This window comes from Ceratotherium simum, chromosome 1 (assembly GCF_057802395.1).
Source record: "Ceratotherium simum simum isolate JZ-2026a chromosome 1, ASM5780239v1, whole genome shotgun sequence".
In the NCBI taxonomy this organism is placed as follows: Eukaryota; Metazoa; Chordata; class Mammalia; order Perissodactyla; family Rhinocerotidae; genus Ceratotherium; species Ceratotherium simum.
Genome location: NC_141900.1, coordinates 78212537 through 78233859, shown reverse-complemented (window position 1 = coordinate 78233859; position 21323 = coordinate 78212537). Strand labels below are relative to the sequence as shown.

At 36.1% G+C, this 21323-nt stretch overlaps 1 protein-coding gene and 1 long non-coding RNA gene across 3 annotated transcripts in view; both read right to left on the bottom strand.

Moving 5' to 3' along the window:
* LOC147918252 (uncharacterized) overlaps window positions 1-21323 on the bottom strand; it is a 708236-nt gene that overhangs the window by 155100 nt on the left and 531813 nt on the right. The window lies entirely within an intron of this gene.
* LOC147918253 (A-type voltage-gated potassium channel KCND2-like) lies at window positions 18010-20796 on the bottom strand. Its single transcript, XM_087430044.1, is given in 3 exon segments — window positions 18010-18338; window positions 18340-20032; window positions 20266-20796. Coding segments are annotated over 2 exon segments (1104 nt in total). The 5' UTR covers window positions 19393-20032; window positions 20266-20796; the 3' UTR covers window positions 18010-18287.

Here is a 21323-nt window from a genome sequence, read left to right as displayed (position 1 = left end):
AGAATTGATGGTTGACTTTTGTTCTTTCCAACTCAGGCAAACAATCACTCATTTCAGAATATTAAGAAGCTCCCCACACATTTTACATCATACAAACACAAATATATTTTTAAACTGCATCCAGGCTCTGTAGAGTCAGCCAGTGAAAAGAGCCAGGATTTAAAATTCCAGCTCTGCACAGAACTTATTCTCTTATCCTTATATCTCTTCTTCATAGTGCCAAGTATACTGTCTGGCATGTAGGAATAATCAATAAATGGAGTTAGATGAAATCTGGATTCTGTGTTTACTTGTTAGCTTTTGTACATGAGCGCATTTGCTCTTCTGTGTTTCTGGGCATCCTATTTGTTTCTGTTAAATAATAGTGTTCTGGTATGTTTGACTGTGTGCAACACCTAATGTACATCAATTTCATAGATTATTAATAAATACCAATCTTAAGGTGATGGTGAGAAATAGCGAGAATAATAGTATTACAGAGGGGTAAAGTAATATGTCGAGTATCACAGATTATTTGGGAGGCTCGAGTGTTAAGACCATAAAACAAGATTCAAATGTCATTTAATTCTATTTCTATTTCATCCTCCTGCTACTCCATTTTCATGAATATGAGTCGAATTTTTATGCATTCAGAAGACATTTTTAATTTATTCTTTCATTTATTCCATGGATATTTATTGATCACTTAGGAGGGTCAAAACACACGAGAAAAGTAAAAATAAATGAAAACAAATACAACTTGTATATTTCACTTGAAGGGGTTATTATTTGTGTTACAATAATTACTTTCAAATCAATTCACAGAAGAATTTATTAAAATTCAAAAAGTGATAAATAATTTCAGATATTTGTCCAGTCAAATTCAACAGATGTTTCAGTGCCAAATGAATCTATGCATGTGTCCAGAATGTGCTCTGCATTTTTCTGCTGCTGAGACTTTGCCTACGCCAGGTAAGGAAACTCTCCTCTATCCCCCACTATGGTTGACATCACTACTTGGTCATGGCACCCATTACTGGTGACCCTGGACATGCCTGAGAATTCTTCTCATCAGTCACACAGGAAACATTCAAATTCTAATGGAGTTGGCATACAAGAAGAAAATATATATATATATGTTTCCATAGCTCTTAAGATATGGGATAGTGAGTAACGTGCTAGCTAGACAATATTCTATGTCTAATGGTTTTGCATTAGATTTGGAAATATTCTCTATATGGCCATTTCTTATGCCGATTGTCTATAAAAGCCAAGGACATAATATTTCCTGATGGCATAAATCTAAAATTATTGTCTGAAGCTCAAAAGAATGGCAGGATAGATATATATTGTATTAGCCAACAGCACAGAAATGAGAGAAGTAGCACAGAAACGTAGGGGATTTCTTTCAAAGGTTAAGAAAAATGAATACGGATTTGGAAAATAGTTTTACAGAGGACCCAATCAGCATATCAAAAAACTGAGAAAACTCTAGAAGTTTATTTCATGTATAATTTTTTTTAATGTATGTTGAGCTGAAGACTTTGCATCCGTGGGAATTTTGTTTCTATACACAGACATTTGTGTGTCAGAAGGATGTATAGCTGAGAGAGAAGTAGCTAGAAAGTATTGTGAGTGATATAAGTTCCTAAAATGGGTTGGACCTTTAACTCTACAGTAAAAAGAAAAAACAATCTTTATTCAGCATTTGTGATCTGCAAAGCAATGTTCTAGGCATTGCTATAAACATGTGGGGAGATTTCAACTAAAGTCTGAGGTTCTTTGAAAAGAGAATTTTGTCAGCAGGCATATTGAGGCACCTTAAACACAACAAGGCTATAAGTAGAACATTGTAGATCTATGAATTATTTTTTTTTATTGGTTCCTAGGGATACTACAAATAAACAGAAAAACAATGTGAGCTTAGAAACAAATTATTAAAATAAATTGTATGTGTAGCTCTTCAACAAAACAGATTCTTCTGTCAACTAAAAGGTGAACAAGAATTTAGACCCAATTAAAATATATTTTGGATTAAAAGTTTAAAAGCCAATTTTGTTTTTAATATTGCAGATTTCAGCAGCAGGTCAGAACTTTGAAGCATGGTGTGTGTATGGCGTTTGGCTGATGTTCACGTCTGGCCTAAGATGCAGGCAAAGGGCAGGTGCCGCTCTTGGTCAACCCGCTCATCCTTTCTGCAGGAAGATAAGAGGACTTGTTTATTTTGTGGCTCAAGGCTCCAATCTTTGGTAGAAGCACAGGTTCTTTTACTGGGATACCTGATTAGGGACATAAATTTTCTGTTGACTCTTCTTTGCTACTCTCCCAGAACTTCATATATCAAAATTCAGACTTGCTTCTCAGAAAGTGTGCTATTGTTTTTGGTTCCAGCTTCATATTTTCGCTAGAAGAGGTTGCCTGTTTTTTTAATGTTAGTTCTAGCTGCTTGAACTTAAACATAGTTTTAGCGGAGTGGTCTTATTCTGGTTTCATCTCTTCCATTTTATTGAGTAATTATTTAGCATATTTTCACTTATCTCTCTTGCCAATGGGAATCAAAATGTGGCAAAGCAAGGGGGACAGTCGAAGCACGGTATGAAAAAAGAACACTGCTCATGTCTATGCGGGTGGGGCCCGCCACCTAGTTGGGGCCCAATAAATGTAGACTCTTTCACACTCCATTATAAGAGTCAGATTATCTCCTTATGCATCTCTCTCTCTATCTATCTATCTATATTCTATTCAGGAAGAGAGGCATTACAGAGGGTTCATAAGACTCTTTCCTATTTGTCTGACTTGGAATAAACCTGCATCATCTAACTAATCTCACTTCAAAGATTTCAAAATGTCATGTTAGGCCTCCTCATCTTGACACTAAGGACCATCTGAGTTTGCATGAGATTACACTCAGTACTTTTATGATTGAATCATAACTTTTGACTATAGGTTTCCTCCTTTTACCAAAGTTGACAACCAGAAATCTTGTAACCACAGCTAATCAGACAGCATCCTCCAAGGCAGGAGTGAATTTCAATTCCTGGTCACATTAACCTTCAATGAGCCTTTCACAAGACAGTTTTCTTTGCACCTAGACCTCTTGGGAAAAAGTTTATTGCACACTTCCCTATATTTACCAGGAAAGAACATGAAGTCATTTTGGACAGGCTAACGGCTGTGAAAAGCCAATTGAAAAGCTCAACATCAAATCAGTCACTTAGTGGATTTTTACATAAAACTTCCCTTATGCTCAATTATAATCTAAGAATTCACTAGTAATTCATTTTCTATCTTTAGGTCCACCACAGTTGAAATCCCTAACATGTGATTAAAAATCATCCTCTTTGGAAAGTAAATCCTTTCAAATCAACTTTCTGCTTATATAGAAGAAAAAAAAAAGAGAAAAAGGAGAAAAAAAATTTACACAAAGAAAATTCTAGTCTCATAAAAGTTAGATTGTCTTCATACTTGGTGCTGTCTTGCTTTTCATAAGCTCTGCCCTTCCTCAGAGACTCCAGTCTAAGACTCCCTGTTCTTTATTTTCATTATGATCAGTTGGTCAGGTAACTTGTGCCTCCAGTAAGGAAACTCAGCCTACCTATCCCTGACAGTGTTAGGAAATCAGTAACTTTAAAAGCTTACAATCCTACATTCCCAGAAGGAAGCGGTTGTGTCTTCTTTACTCCACTTGCTCTCCAGAACACTAGTACTAATGGTTATTATTTATGAAATTTTATTCCTTAGCACAGGATAGGATAGAGATTTTGCAACAAAGAATCAGTTTATCACCTATATTCAAGATTACTGAATTTCTATATATATGTCTCTATATATTCATTAAGTAATACTGAAAACTAGCACTTTAGCTACTTTGTCTAGATCATTATTTTAAATGATTTGTGTTTACTTCTTTTCAAAACCCCAGTTCAAGTTCAATAATATTCCAAGATGATAATATTAGAGATCAGCTCAACCTACATTCTTCCAGATCAGTGGTTCTTAAAATTTGACGTGAGAAGTGAAAATGCAGTTGTCACAGTTCCCACCTCCAAAGACAGTTTAAATGTTTTAGGTGAATGCCAAGAATCTGCATTTTTAATAAGTGTCCTGGGTGATCCTAATTCTGGTGGTCTTCCATCCACACTAAGAAACGTCACTCAGAATTTGCTAAACTGTATATATGAATCTCGTAATTATCTGGAAGCTTTATATTTTGAGCATTCATATTGTCTATGAAAGCACCTTTATATTCTTACAATATTATTATCTACTTTGTACTAGAAAAGTTTATATACTATATGGCCAAATAAAAAATAGTTCTAAATATTTTGTGAAATTATTGGTGCAGACACTGTTCATTATGTTGTTAAATAACCTGCTTATAAAGATCCACATAATAAATTCCTCTTAGACTCTACTCTTCTAAAAAACGCTTCCTGAAGTGAGATACTTTCCTTTCTTGGATAAATAGAGCTGTGAAACGCTACGCTTTCCTTCTTTTCTTTGGCTGCCAGGAAATTCAGAATAGATTTTATGCTTAGTAATGCTTTGTTGAAAATAATTCTTATTTTCCACCATTTCCCCTTCATCTTTAATACTTGGCATTTGTTTATTTAATCCTTTTGGTTCATTTGACAGTAAATTGTTTCAAATCCTCTTTGAAAATTGGCAGAGTAAAAGCTAATAAAGGAATGATTAAGTATATAATTTCAGAACAAGTTTGCCAGAGACATAAAACTTTCATAATTTGGTAACTCAAATTCATTAACTGTTGAATTTTAAACAATAAAAAGTTTTTTTTATGGTGACTCAAAACTCCAGTTTCTAAATAGGGAATGCCTCTTCGTTTAAGGCGTGTCTTCAGTCAATAACTCTTCATCTTCAACAATCATTTCCTGCCTAATCGCCTATTGGGTGACCCACTAGAGACTCTTTTTTCCCCTTCTATTCCTAGTGTATTAAGAGTTTTTCTTTCTTCCTTCCTTCCTTCCTTCCCTCCCTCCCTCCTTCCCTCTCTTCCTTCCTTCCTTCCTTCTTTCTCTCTCTCTTTCTTTCAAATTGTACATATTTAATGTATACAACTTGATGTGTTTGAGGCTAGGTATACACCCATGAAACCATCACCACCATCATGGCCATAGACATATCTATAACCTCCCAAAGTTTCCTCCTGCTTCCTTATGCAAGAAAAATATGTACTATATTTAATAGTATATTTAATCTATTTAATAATAATATAATAGCAATTCCTCATATAGCACCTATGTAGAAGGTAATTTTCTAAGAACTTTATATATTTACATTTAACTTCCATAAAGGTCCTATGAGATAGGTATTACTAAACTATTTTTACAGACAGGGAATCTCCAGCAAACAGAGTTTAAGTAACTTGACCAAAGTCATTGAGCTGGTATTTACATCCAGGCCATCTCTAATCTATTACCCTCTATATTTAAGATATTTTTGAGTGAATCATCAAAGGGTTATTGCAGGAGAAGTCACCTAATTTTAAATAACATCTGTCAAGTTTTCTATATAGAAAATTATGAAGAGAAAAGGCCCCAAATGTCACCAGAGAGCCCTCTTTTAACGGAAGTTCTACAGGCTAATGGAAAAAAAATTTGAATACAAAACGGTACAAAATGAAACATAAAATGGTTCCTCATATCTCCCACATGTCCAGACTTCTTGAAAGTATTATCATCAACAGTTCATTTTCTGTCCTCCCAGAAAAATAAAAAGAGAGGGTATGTGTATATCAATATATGCATGTGTATAATACTTATTTACATATTCATACATTTTGTATTGATGTATACGCGTGTTTGTATTTCTTAAATGTATATATGAGTATATATTATACATTTATACATATTTTAGTAATATTAAAACAATAAGCATAGATCCAGAAACTGGGCACTGAATAATGTGGGAAATACTGAGGAGACAGAGTAAAAGGAATTTGAATGGTCTATAAAGAGATTTCTTAATTTAGTCCAAGTTTCGCTTAATATAGTATATTTCAGAACATGTTGCCAAAATTTTCTCCTTGACTAAAAAAATGCCTTCCTTTAATTGTTTTTGAAATAAAATAATTTTACTTTTCATTTAGGTGATTAGGAAAGTATTTGAACTCTTCACATGAAAATAGTAGAGTTCTTTAAGAAATCAATAGGTACTTCACTTATCATTACTCCAGGACCATTCCAATCCTGAATAAAGTACCCTATTTCCATAAAGAAGAGTTTATAGCAATTTTCTAAATTATGTTATTTTTCTTTTTATTAGAATATTTACTATGCCATCTTCTGACATTTTGTATCAAACTCATGTAACTTTTAAAGCCAAAAGCACAAATGCTGTATTTTTAAAAAGACAACAGATCGACGTGTGTAACTGTAAGTTAATTATGCTTTTCAAAACAATTGCTTTTTACTGCAAACATGAAAAAAATTGCAAGGTTATCTATGAAGGATTAGAAATAATACTCATTTTCATTTCCATAATTAAGAATTTCCTGAAATGGAAGTAATTTCCTCTTGTCATTTATTCTTATATCCTATTTCACAGTGATGTATCCCCTTCTGAATGCCTATGAGATGCCTTGAAATTAGCACATTTTTTTCTAACTACAGCAATGTTCTGATAAATTAGATAACGCGAATGGAGCCAACGTGAATATGTTCTTGGTTGTACCCGTTTGCAAAAGTTATATGTAACATTTTATAAAATACTATAAAGTAACAGAAAATCTATTGCATATCAACTTCAATCCTCTTTTTTAATTTCTCAAGAATGAGTGAACCAAAGCCTTGTGAAATATTTTCAGGTTTGTTTTTCATATTATTGGCTTGGATATGGTTGGCCTTGAGTTCAAACACATAGTTCAAGTCAATAAAACACTTCACACTGTAAAAATAGAAATACAATGTTTATTAGTGTAAATCTTTTCAGGTTAAAAAATAGGAAGAATCCAGCTACAAGTTGTGAAGCTGACAAATGCAAGTTACGATTGCTGCAATTATTTTCTCATCTCAAAAAGATCAAAGTAAAAGCAAAACCAATGGAAAAAAATTCTTAATTTCTTTTCATTTTAACCTACATCTAACCATACGCACTTCCTCTTCTCATTGCATCCCCCACTGCCTCACTGAAATCATCTTTTCAAAATTTTTATTTATTTATTTTTGGCTAGTGGAAGTGTCGATTGATGCGGCAACCTTGGAAAAATTGGACTTTATCCCCCAAAGTTGAACATGCATGCCTATGACCCCCCTAATTTCACTTCAAGTTATATACAAAGGAGAAACACTCGCATGTCAACAATTTACACATCATCACTCTTCAGAAAAACCTAGAACCAACCTGAATGTCATCATCAAGACAGTGGTTGAATAAACTGTGGTATTTTCACATAATGGAATGAAATATTATATAGCAGCTAAAAATGAATTACAACGCATGGCAAGAACATAGATGAACCTTGGTGATATAGTACTATATGTAAAAGCCCAAAAGATTGCATGCCACATGATATCCTTTTAAAAAAAAGTTAACAAAATCTCCCAATTGAAAATATAGTTTTAAAAATGTCAAATACAGGATACAGGATGATGCTATCTCCAGCAAAGAAAGCTAGTGGGACGTAATACGAAGAGAAGGTGCTTATGGTTAATGTAGGTGACTATCAATGACATAGCTTTAGTTTGGGGGTAGGTTCCCCTGTGCATATTACACCATTAGAAGTTATTAAATAAGTAAAATAATAAAGAGGGCCATGAACGGATGAATGATAGATGTGTGTCATGAAGAAGGATAATAATTAGTTCAAATCTGTGCACTTGGAGTAAAACAAAATCAACGTGTCTCGGTTTAGCTCTTTAAGCTGTTAGTATCAAAGGCTTAGCTCTTTTAAACATATTCTATTGAAATGTAAAGTCCTGCCTTATAATTTATCAGTTTAGCTTCATCTTGAAGATTTCCCCTAAAGTGTTAGAAGTATCTGCTTACTACCTAATATTCCAGAATATTAACTTCCAAAAAATATGAGGGCATTAAAGGAGGAGTTGTTTTCCCGTTAGTAATTTCAGGGATTAAAATGGTATTTTATATGTTTTTCAGAGCAGAAACATACTATTTAAACAAGTTTGAGAATACCACCTCAAAATACATTCCATGTTATAATGTTTAATTGAAGAATATTTGAAAATATTCTTACATTTGAACCTAAACATGTATTTTCACTTAAAACATAACATGATTTTTTGGAGCAAATTATGACTGTATCTGATATTCCAACTTTTGAATTTCTGTTCTTCAGACCAAAACAAGTCAAACAAATGATTAGACACTGATTTCATAGCTTGCTTTCAACGCTGTTGATATTAATAACAACAAAATCCTCACTTTAGATAATTGTCTAAAATTCAGAGTTGAAACTTCAATAACGAATTCTCTTTAGTTTCAGCAAGACTTAACAATTAGATGACCAAGAGAAGAATGATAAAATGAGACTTTCTACATGTAACAATTATTACATGAATTTGTTTATCTATGTTACTACTCCATAGTCCCCCACTAGATTAAAAATTGTGCATATAATTATATATTTTATATATTATATATAGTTATATCTCATGGGGAACTATGAAATATATATACACACAAACACATATAATATGCAGTCATTATCAGAGTTTTAATTATATTGTGAAAAAACTCCATTTTAAGCCTGCATATACACTACTTTGGTTTGTTACTCTATTTTGTTTGTAATATTTTGTTTAATCATAGAAATAGGTGTACAGTGGAGAAAAAATTATGGAGAAAAAAACACTTTGAGCATGTTGTGTTCTCAATAGCATTAGACTTCAAAAGATCACTCAGAAATCTAGCGTATGTTCTTCCACTAACTAGCTCTGTGATTTTGTTTCCTAGCTTCTTCAAGTATAAACTGAGAAGTTTCTACAAGATGATTTCTAAAAAACCCTGCAAATCAAAATTCCATGATTTTAATACCTTTAAACTAAAGCAGAAAATCAGACATTAGGGAGAGTCTATAGGCACATTCTTTTCTGATCCAATAAAGTGTCTAACAAGCATTACTGGGTTCACCTAATTTAAGAAGAATACAAATACATGTGCTTATTTTTCATTCCAAAAAAAACACATTTGGTAAGAACTGGAAACATTTTCATAAGCTCCAAAGTGTTATCTAAAACAATATGCATAAGGATTTTCCTTTTCCAAAATGCATTAAAATGGTATAGGGTTAGATAGCTTAATTTCTGTAGCATGATGAAAGGAAGCCAGTTCCCCTTCAAAATATACAACAGACAGTAGAATTATGAGAGTGTGATTGTCATTATCAACTGCATCATATGCAGAGGACAGGACCTTTCCTCTGGAAAGCGCCATCCTTTGTGATGGCGCTTATGAATCCCACCTTGTTCTATCAGGAATTAAGCCTCTGGACAGAACTTCTGGGTAGGATGCTTGATTAGCTGGAGGACAGATGTTTTAATGGCAATGGCATGCCCAAGTGAGATGCCACACTGAATTCCTTTAAATGCAGGAACTATTTTCACAAGTTGCTCATTTGGGAAGCACACACTTTTTTTTTTTTTGTATTTTTATGCTGTTAATCCAATTCTTGTTCTTCTAAACCCAGTTCTCTCCAACTATCCATTCACGATTATGTTTTACTCTCCAGCATGGTGATTCTTACCAAAGCACTGCCTCTCCTAGTTTTCATTATACATCTGCCACACACATGGTCCCAATTTAATCTGCGTTTAAAAATACATATCCTCTGGCAATTTTCACAGATTTCAAGACATGTAAACCATTTTTTCTTTCAAACTCACAAAAATAACAAAACACCTGAAGAAGATATATATGTATCTTCTGCAAAGTGAGAAAAAAAATGAAAATTCTTTAAATAGAATCCCAAGCGTATGTGATATTCTTGAACACTAACATTAGAATTGACAACTCTAAGTCTGCAAATCCATATTCAAAACAAAAAATTATCCTCAGTCATTTCCCAGATAGCTCCATATCTATTGAGAACCAGTTTTTCCTTTTAGCTAAAACATGGAATTCTTTTCATTTGAACTAGTTTTATTTTTGTCAGGTAGGAATAATTTAATCACGCATTCTTATAAAATATTCCATTTTTCTGGAAACTCTCATGAATAATTGGATATAAATTTTAAGTTAAGGTAAGTATAATGAATCTAACAAAGAATCAGAATTTATACATGGTGGAGAAATTAATGTTAAAATGACCATTAAAAAATTCTTAATGTTTTAGAGCTTGTGCTCATTTTAATATAGAAATAATATTCTATCACTACCATGCTCACAACTCTCTAATGTCTCCCCATTATGTCTCTAATGAAACTAGAAATCTTTATTATGGTGTACAATGTCCTACATCATCTCGTCCCAGCTACCTTTCAGACAGCATTTGCTACTAACCCCTCCCTCCCTTTCCTTCAATTACAGTGGCTTTAGATGGAATACCCAAGCCTCCTCCCAACTTGAGGTCTTTATACTTCTTTTCTCTTTTCCTCTAAAGCTCGTCATCCAGATATTCACAGTATTCATTCTCTTCAGTTAGCCATCCACTCAAATATTCCCCTTGGAAAGGCCTTGTCTGTCCCCTATCCAAAACACCACACTTACCCTGATTTATTTTGTTTGTAGCACCCACCACTACCTGGAATCATATTATATACTTATGTGTTTATTTCTGCCTCTCCTACTAGAATACATGGTTCTTAAGGTCAGGAAGTTGGCAGTTATGTTTACTGCTGTGATCAATGACAGGTTGTAAGTGATCAACAAAAGTCTGTTAAATTGAATTGAACTGTATGAGTCGCATTTTGATTTCCTGAGAGTATATGCTAATGGTAAGACTTTAGGTTTCCAAAAGCACTATTATCGGCATTCTTAAAAGTGAAGAAAATGAAGAAGATGGAAGAATCAGGCCCACATAAGAGCAAAAAAGACAAGACCTTTTACTTTCAGAACAAAACCTTCCCATTCCATTTGACATTATTTCAACTGTCATCCTACTCTTTCAATGTTATTTTTTTCTCATTATTAACTTCTGATAACTCACTCCCTATTCTCTCCACACTTTTTATTATTTGGATCTTCTTTACATAACAGACTTGTCAAAATTCCCAATGCACAATGGATTGCACCATGCCAGGATATGTATCTATAGGTATATTTACATTTTGTATACCTGCCTTTTAATCCCTTAGAATGGGAACTTCTTCCTGACAGAGACTGCATTTATCCTATATGTCATTTACAGACAATAGTTCTCTATTTTAAAATAATTCAATTTTATGCATAAATGAGTAGACCTGGGTAAAGAAAAACAGTGCCAGCTCATGTTTAGTGGGTAAGAGATAAAACATCTTTCTAGTGACGTAGTGTCATCCAATATCTTTTCAACCCATGGGCTCCTTGGGCTGCTCATATTTAGATAGAGAATTGAGCTTGAAAGAGAAGGCAGTATATTTCTGTGCTGATTCACTTACATTTTAAGGTATCTCCATATGCTTCCCAGAGGCATTTGCAATTTACCCAGCCTTCACCAGAAAGCAAACTGATGAAGGAAATAGCCATCAACAGCCATCAATTCTAACCTTTGCAGAGAAAAATTAGTTACAGATCAAAAAGTGGGGACGTTTCATAGCCCTCCCTAGTCAAAAGAGAAAAATTGAAAGAATAGATTGTAGTACATTCAAAGACAAAATGTTCAAAGAATAAACTTCAAATTTTTTTAACATTGGACAAAGTATAAAATGAGATTAGTAAATTACTGCTAATGTGGAAATGGCACTGTTCCGTGGCTAAGGAGCTCTCCATGGTGTGCAGGTATCATCTCACAGCATGAATAGCAACACGTTAACATAGATTTTTCTACATTTGAACTTAACTAGGTAATAAGTCCCCAAAAGGTATAGAGTCAAACCTCAAAAACCTTTCAATCTAGTTAGAAAGCAAGAAATAAAACCATAAATTATATATAAAATAGCACTTACTAATGTCAAGGGTAATTCCAACTCTAGATGATGTAGACTTGAGAGGTTAAGAAGGCTTCATGGAGAAGGTCACTGTAAAGGCTAGCTCTCAAAGGAGAAGACTAAATGGCAAAAAACTCCAATGGAATCTACTGATGCAAGAAGTGCAAATGTGCACAGAAATGTCAAGAGAGTGGGTTTACTCGGTCTACCCCTGGGTTTCTTTTCAATACCGGATTGTATCCCACACCATCAAATCTAGCTGCTGAAGCTAGTGGGAGAACAATGCCTATTTCTATATATATATATATTCATGCTCAGAAAACAATACGAGACATATGGAGAGTGGGGGGAAAAAGAGAGTGAAATCATTATCATAGCTCTGAAGGAAAAATAATACTTCATTTTCAGTGAATGTTCTTTTCACCATTCCTGTTCTTTCAATGAAAGAGAAGTTAAATTGTACAGTTTTAACAACCCACAGTTGTTAACAACTGTTAAACAACTCTTTTTTAGGTAATTCAGGCAAAATAATTGATTTACTTTCTTCTCCATCAGGCCAGGTAGAATACTCACCATCAAGTAGTTTGCCACCAAATGGCCTAACAGTTCACCAGATGAAGACACATGGTTGTGTTATATTGACTGGGCACCATTATGATAAACCCCAGTACTGTGTGAATAAATGCAGATCCAGCAGTGATACTGAGGAATGTGGAAAGAGTGAGTCACAGAGAGTAGAACTAGGAGAAAAATGCACTGTAATAATGGAATAAAGAGCAAATTTATTCCTTCTCTTATCCCTGTAGCATCAGAAGCAACTCCCAGATAGTTATTATAACACACTTTCCTAGATAATGTTTTAAAGTTTTAAGAAAAAAATGAATAAGAAAAGTGAAATTTCAACAAATACTGCTGCTATTTAATTGTGTAACTATGAGCAAGCTACAAAATATCTTGCATGTGTAAAATGATGGATTTTAAATAAATAACAGCTAAGCTTCCTTCCACAAGAAATATAGAAATTAGGTAATAAGAAATTTGAACTTTATTAACTCATTTCCAAAGATGAGTATAATTGGGAGCAAAGTTTACACAAATACAAAATACGTGACATCAGAATTGAATGGAGTAACTATACAAATGAAATAAGTTTACGACCAAGCCAATCTGTAATCTAAAGGGAAATCCTGAAAAGAAAAAAAAATATCCCAATGGACCCACTGAAAATTAGAAATAGGCCCCTTCTCTAGGGTGCTGTCCTGAGAGAATATGTATTATTTCTTCCTGACGTATCTCCACTTGGCAACCAAGTAAATGCTTGTTAAAAAAAAATGTAAAATGCTGGGTAAAAACACATATAAAAAACATATATGTCATGTCAAATGCTGTCTCTAATTCAAAGGATGACTAAAACAAAATGAAGACAGTTAAGATTTGGTTACCTGTAATGCTAAAAGAGGAATACATATCACACTTTTCTACATTTCTTTAAAAGTTTATTTTCAACTTCCACCAATTAACATGCTCTATAAAGAACTTTATAAAAATATGTTGTAGTATGCCAAAATAAAAATGGATGTGACTCATGGTATGACTCTTCATCAGAAAGATAAATTTTGGTACTTCCCGCCTTGTAAAGATGTATTTGATGAACACATTAGAAAAATGTATGTATGGATGCTGGCACAGGGGAAAATAATTCCATCCATTTTCAGTAATGGTCGGGGAAACCAAATGATTCTCTGAGGTATACTCCCAACATTCCCTAAAGCCATGTAATCAGAATAGTGACAATAGAAGGAAGATATTTAAAAGTTTATTCTTCTGTTCAATAATATATATTTATAACATATTTACATAACATATGCATGTTATATATTGTAAAATATATAACATATATAACACACTTAATATATTTATGTGTTGTATATGCAATACAACATATTTGTATGTTATATAAAATATAACATACGTGACATATATATGACATATTTTATACATATATATACATAAACCATCTCCAAGTATGCCATTCTAAAAAGAGGAATCTCCCTGATACATTGTTAGGAAAATTGCAATGAAAACTATTTTGCTTTTTTATTTCTTAAAACAGCAATTTACCAAATATATTAAAATTGAAATATTATAGAGCTAGTTTTGAGAGTCTTATAAATAGACAACTACACTAAGTTTTCTGGGAGCATAGGTGTAATTCTATCATATTTGTTTCTGATAAAATGTACACCATAAGTGAACTTTTCGGTTTCCTAGATTTGTTAAGTCAGAAATTAATTTGTGTAATTAAAATCATAAAGTTTCATTCTAAGCATGAACTTTACAGAAATGCCATGCAGTAGCTTTCTTCCTCATATTGAAAACTTTGATGAAAACAACTTTGTTTTAAAATTAAAGAAGTGGTATAGACCACAGAAATGACACTTCTCAAGTTCTTAAGTTTTATGTCATGAGTGATACAATCTCTGTTTTTAAAAAAGCATGACTTGGTAAGTAATCATCACCAAGAATGTAGATACTGGTTAAAATAATAGCTTCTCAAAAATTTAATGTGCCACCTGGTACCACTTCTAACTCACAAGTCATGAGCCTGAGGGACAATGGTAAATTGAAGCCGGACCTTGTTAAATATATTTTTACCAAATTGTTTTTGATTATTGGTGAACATTTGGAAATTTCCTAAGCTTGGCAACATTTAAGTACTACCACCTGAATGAAAAATAACAACTGGATGTTATCTTCCAAAGGTCTTTAGGACAAAAGAGGAGTTCCAGGTTCTTTTTCTCCCAAGGTAATTTAAGGCAGTAACTAGAATTTACACTACGGAAAGGAGGGAGATGGGGAGTAAAAGGGTAATCAGGGCCTAGTACAGCTCAATAAATATGCTCAGAAAGAAAGAATGGAAGGAAGGAACAGATACGCATGGCCATTCAATCTAAACACTGTTTCAAAAAACCTTTCTGACATTCTTTCTTTCTTTGATTTTTCAAATTGTGCTTTTTATGTTTCCTACTTTAATTAATAGGAAATGGATAGCCTTCAAATTATATTTTAAAGCTTTCATTTTATCAGCAAATTAAATAATTACATATATAACAAGTATGGTCAAGTTATAGTATAATGATATATTTGATATTTTGGGGAACACAAAAATAATTAGATGAATAAACAATAGTTCTTAGATAGACCCAATCATTTCTTCAAACAAAAAAACAACTGAATATTGTCTAAAATGACATGATAGGTAGCAGAAAACTCTGCCAGTCCTGATTACAAAGCCCTTGACTATTTCTTCTAGTGCAGATAATATTTGTAGGAGCTGGAAGTTTTGATAACCACTGTTTAGGATTCCATTTTCACTTCTTTAATCATTAATTGATGGACATTAGCTCCATTACAAATAATAGCCACGTAAATAGAGCTCAGACAGTGTAATGGGAAATTCTTAGTCATCTATCAGACACAGTTTGATATTAGCTCCAACTATTGCATATTTCCAGAAAGTTTATACCTTTACTTCAACTTATAAGTATAAAACTATGGAGTAAAAAATAAATTCAGTCAATGGCTTTTGTTGAGTATTTTCTATTCTTAAATAAAGCTGTTGAGTCACAATGCAACCAAAGATAAGACAGGCTTTTTAAAGGCTGGCTTTTTAAAAAATCTATTTCTCCAGGAAAATAAAATACATTATAAATATATTTTGATGAGAAACTGAAGACACTTTCCTAAGAAACATTGCTATATTATAAAACATATGCTTTGTTAAATGTTCACATATATTCTCCAATAAATGGATTATATTTTGATTGCATCAACATTTCTACAACTTAAAAGCAACTCTTCTATATTCATCAGGATCATTAACTAGCTTAATTTCCTGAAAATTAAACTTTTCAACTTCAGTGAAACTTAAGTCTTAAAAGTAAGTCCCATTTTGCTTCCAAGGTCTGAGAAAGTTTGTGTATTTAATTCTTCCAATCCACTTACATAACAAACACATGAACTAAATCCATTTCACAGATTAAACTCAGGCATTATGATTCAGTTTCTTAAATCATTTAAAAAAGTAGATACTTATAAGCATTTTATTTATATAATAAAAAATTGTCATTAATGGTTAACATTTCCTGATTTTTCTCCTGAAAACAAAGATAAATTTCAAAATAAAATAAAAACGTGAAAGTCATTTCAGGAAACAAATTTAAAAATAATACTAACTTCTCATGTCTAGAATAGAACTCCTAGCCAGATGAAATTGGCATCTTAGCATTCATTATAAAAATACCTATATTCAGTCATATAGACAGTATATAGTATTAAAATGACTCACTGATATTTCACAAACAGCACTGCCATAGACACCAAATTTTTAAAAATACATTTCCTTTTAATATTTCTTCCTTTATTTCCTCTTAAGACAGAGTCCTCTTTTTATGCATGTGTATTTTTAATTTGAAGTCCTGATAGCTATTTGCACTACCCAATCGTCCTTAATAAAGATTTCAAGTGACAAAAAGACAACAAGACCAAAAAACATATATACATGTAAAAATCTCTTTGATAAGAAATAAGCACCCACACTGCTAAGGCAGTCTGCATCTTCTTCAAAATTTGTCACAAAATTACCAACAGGATAAAAGGGAAATCTAAGCAGTAGGATATGGATTTTCACTAACTCACTTTTGAAAATCCACCATCAGATCTTCAAAAAATTTGTGAGGCTAAATTAAAATCCTAAGTCATTTTATTTTACTTCACCATAATTTCTTAATTACCTTAGCCAAAAATTCTTCACACATAAAATATTCCATTAGTTGGCCATACGACATGAGAAATTCCGTTCAACACAATAGGTCTAATAAAATTAAGTTGACTTTAACCACATTGTCATTTAAAGAAGGCAATTAAGTTAGACAGAAACACAAAACTTAAAAAGCAGCCTTGGGAATAACTTTTTTCTTATAGCCATTACCAAATCCTTATTGAACTGATTAACATGCAAGAAAAGCAGCATAAAGCTGAAGAAAGGGCACTATCATCACTACTTGGCTTATCTAAGAACTCGTAAAAGTAAAAGGCTCTAACCATTTTACTTCATTGGATTCTCGAATATGTAAATGCTGCTACTTTTATGCAGTTTGATTAACATTATTAATCATTTCATAGCTCCCCTTTTTCTACCATCTAAAAAATCTTAATTCTAGCTTAAAATTTATTTTAAAAAACCACATCAATTCAGAATATGTCCCGTTAGATGCACAACACCATTACCCCCAAATAAAAGAATGCACCAAAGAATTCTAGAGGGATATTAGGACCCAAACTCTATAATGCAAACAGCCCTTGGTGACCATCAGTCTCACCAGACACTGCTCTACCTTCTACGTGTATTTAATAGTCATGGGCCCATTGCCTGATGAGATCTACAGTTTCTGAAAAAATGTGTGGATGGCAGTCATTTGCTTCTTTATTTGAAACTATGAACCCATAGTTTCTAACATGTTGCAAATATCATTTCACTGCATTTTGTATAGTTGATCAATTTCAGCCTTGATATTCTAAAACACAGCATAACCTACCAGTCATAGTGAAAATACATATATATGAACATGTGCATATATATTACAAAATCCTTTGATAATGATATCTATAATCTATGTTTTATAATGTTCTAAGATAAGAATTATGGTTCTTAGAGGGAAAATGCATGCAAAAGTATCTATTCATATGATACTTCAAATATACATGGTAACTTTTCATTTGAATACATTGAAGCACTTTCTAGGCATTTCAATATGTATTGTGCATTTTCATACCTTTATTTGGGCACAAATTTTGTGTTTTTCATTGTCATTATATTTTTATGTATTCATACATAAATATATTATATTATATTTTTATGTATTCATAAAATTATATTTTTATGTATTCATACATAAAAATATAATGTTGATGATATTTCCCTATACTCAGGAATTCTAAAATTTCTTTGTGTATTTATCACTTTCAGGCATCAATACTCAACATTTGCCAGCAACTTCCTCAGTACTTCAACCTCTATATCATACCTATTTCACAGATCAAAAGAGTTCTTCAAAACCATTTAGATAATGCTTTCCTAAACCCATTGAGGAAAGAGAAAAATTATCTCCTTTGAATTATTATATAACCTTAATGGGTCCACAATCACCTCACACATATTCATCCTCCATCCCATTTCCCTTGATGGCACCTACCCTAGTGTTGTCATGGTGACGATGGTATACCAGAAGGCGGCAGGGATGCTGGTGAACTTGCTGGCCGAAGACCCTTTCTCTGCGTAGAACATAACTGTAGCGAAAATGATGATAGCCATGGTGAGCGAGAAGAGCAAGAAGCCCAATTCTGAGGCACAACTCTTCAGCGTGTACCCCAGGATGCGCAGGCCTTGAGAGTGGCGGGAAAATTTAAAGATCCGGAAGACCCGGAAGACTCGGAGTGTGACAAAGGCTCCGCTGACATCCTCATTGTCTGTCATCACCAGTCCAATGTAGTAAGGCAGGATGGCCACCACATCGATGATACTCATGACACTACGCACAAAGCGGTAACGACTAGGGGCTGCAGCCAGGCGAAGCAGGTACTCAACTGTGAAGATCATGACGCAGGCTGTATCCAAGCAAAAGAAGGCCACTGCATACCGCTCCCCACAGGGCAGTTCTTTAATGTGACCTGGGCTGGACCCACATGGCACTGTTTCTACCACATTAGCGATGACTGAGACGGCAATGAAGAACCCTGTAACATAGTAGAACACCAGGGCCATTGTGCTGGTGTGGGGGTTCTCAAACGCCCGCCAGACCCTCTGCCGAGCAGTCATGGTGGGCAGCGCACTCTCTCCTGTGTTGTCAGTATCAGCATCGTCCTGTAGACGCTCCGCGTTCTCTCGCCGGCGATCCTTGTACTCCTCGTAACAGCAGTCGCCAATAATTTCTGGGATGAGGCCAAAGAAGGCCAATTCTTCATCATAAGCAGAGATGCACTCATGGCGAGGATAGTGGAGCTTCCCAGTGCGGTAGAAATTCAGGATATGGCGGAAGATGTCTGGGTCACGGTCAAAAAAATACTGCTGAGTTTCTGGATGGTAGAAAAAGTCCCTCTCTGAACTGCCCAGCAGAGTGTCTGGGTAACGTTCCAGAGTGTCCTGCCATGTCTGGAAACGGGTGCCACTCACATTCAGTACAATTAGCGCATCTTGAGTCCTTTTTCTCTCCTGCCTTGGGGGAGCTGGCATGGGCCCCGAGGCCACAGGCATCCAGCCAATGGCTGCTGCCCTGGCAAAAGGCAGCCACGCTGCTACGCCCGCCGCCATGGTTCCTTAAGTGGAGGCAAGAGGGACAGTCAGGCCTCTACAGTGGGTCAAAGTAGCCACAATCACCCGCTTCCTCCTGTCAAACAATATACTACTGAGAAACCCGGTCCAGAGGTGTCACTCTTATTCCAAAGTAGGGCTCCTGGTGAAGTCACAGTTCTCAGAAGGGCAAGTGTCCCTCAAAAACAGGTATTTGGAGTAGCAGGAAAAAAAAAAAATACAATGTCCTCACAATCGCGCCCAACAGAACCTAACCAAACCTCTTCCAGCAGCTGGACCAGGCCACTCCTGGCACAAATAAGTACACAGGTGACTTTAGGTGCTGCAATTTCTTCAAACAGGTGCCTTTGATTTCTCCGCTGACAGTCTGGATAATGTGGGGTCAGTATGCCTCTTGTAGGATAGAGAAAACGAAGGACAGTCACTCAGTGGTATTCTTTTGACGAATTAGGGAACCCTTCCACCTTCCTTTTTAGCTTTTTCAAACCTTCTCTTTCCAAGTGGCCCTTCCCGCCAAAGGAGTCTCAAAAAGGCGACCTGTTGTAGCTTCCGAGATGCGGTCACAGCCGCTGCCCCAGGTCTCTTTGGGAGTCCGGTTGCCGCCTCTACTCCTCGGGTCTTATTTGCAGAGATGGAGGTGCTGTGCGGTGGGCACAGTTGGGGGGACGTTAATATAGATCCTCCTCCCCCACGTCTACAAGCACCCCTGTGTCTGCCAAAAGCGTTCGCCCAATCGCCCCTTCACTCTCTTTTCAAGTTCAGCTCAGGTGCAGTGTGACAGTTACAGAACCCGGGAGATGACAACCGCCGCCGCCGCGGCGGCAGCAGCAGCATCTGCCTCCGCGCAGAACGCGCCTCGTCCGCGGTACATACCTGGCCAAGTGCGCGCCGGGGCTGAGTTGCATAGAGACTTTGTCCTGGTCGTGCACCCGGAAAGGGAAAAGCAGAGAGAGCAGCTCGCGAGCAGCCGAATCCGACGCGCCGAGGGAGCATAAATAAAGCTCAAGCGAGCTCTTCTTCCCCTGCCCCCATCCCTCCGTGCCTCCCTCCTCCTTTTCACCTTCCAAAAGCCAGGCGCAGGCGAGCCGAGCAGCAGCAACAAGTTCAAAAGGTGCGGGGGAGGCGAGAACGGAGGAGACTCGCTCCTGCCAACTTACTGCGCCGCCGCTGTCGCCGGGGCCCGAGCGGCGCGCTGCGGGGCTGCGGGGCGACGGGGCTGCGGGGCGGCCGGGCGGGCGGCGGCGGCGGCGCGGCGGGGCCGGGGCCGGGGCCGGCGTGGGCACTCGCCGGAGCGCGGAGGCAGGAGGCGCTCGGCAGCGCGGGGGCGCGGGAGGGCTGCACGCTGCTTCCCCGCCAGTGGGTGGTCCTGCATCTCCCCGGGCTCCGCGCGCCGCTCTGCTCGTGCGATCAATAAATAAGGAGAAAATAAATAAATAACCGCGCGCACGCCCCGCCACGCAGGTTGTGAAAGGCGTCTCCTGCCTTTCTCTCGGCTTGACCTTTCTCCGCCCCCGCCCCCTTGGGCTCCTCTCGCTCCACCCCAGCCACCCACCAGCCCCGGCGCAAAATGTCACCGAGCATCCAGGTGGATCTGCCGGGGAGGAGAGCGAGCCTCGATGAACAAAGGGAAGCCTCACGCGCTCGGCTGCGGTGGTTTGGTGAAGGAGAGGAGGAAGGGGACCGATGCCTCGCTTCTGTCTCCCTGGGTCCCGGTTCAAGGCGAGCGTGGGAAAAAGAGAGAGAGAAAGAGAAGCTGGGAAGGAGGGTGAGCGGAGCGGAACGCGCAGGAATTGGTTATCTTCTGGGGGCTACTGGGTAGCAAGACCTGCAGAGCCCCGCGGCGGAATTTTTAAGTGCTTTTCCTCTTCTCTTTCTTTTTATTTGCTCAAACCAGATGTTAACATTGCAGGGGTTAACATGTCATCTATCCA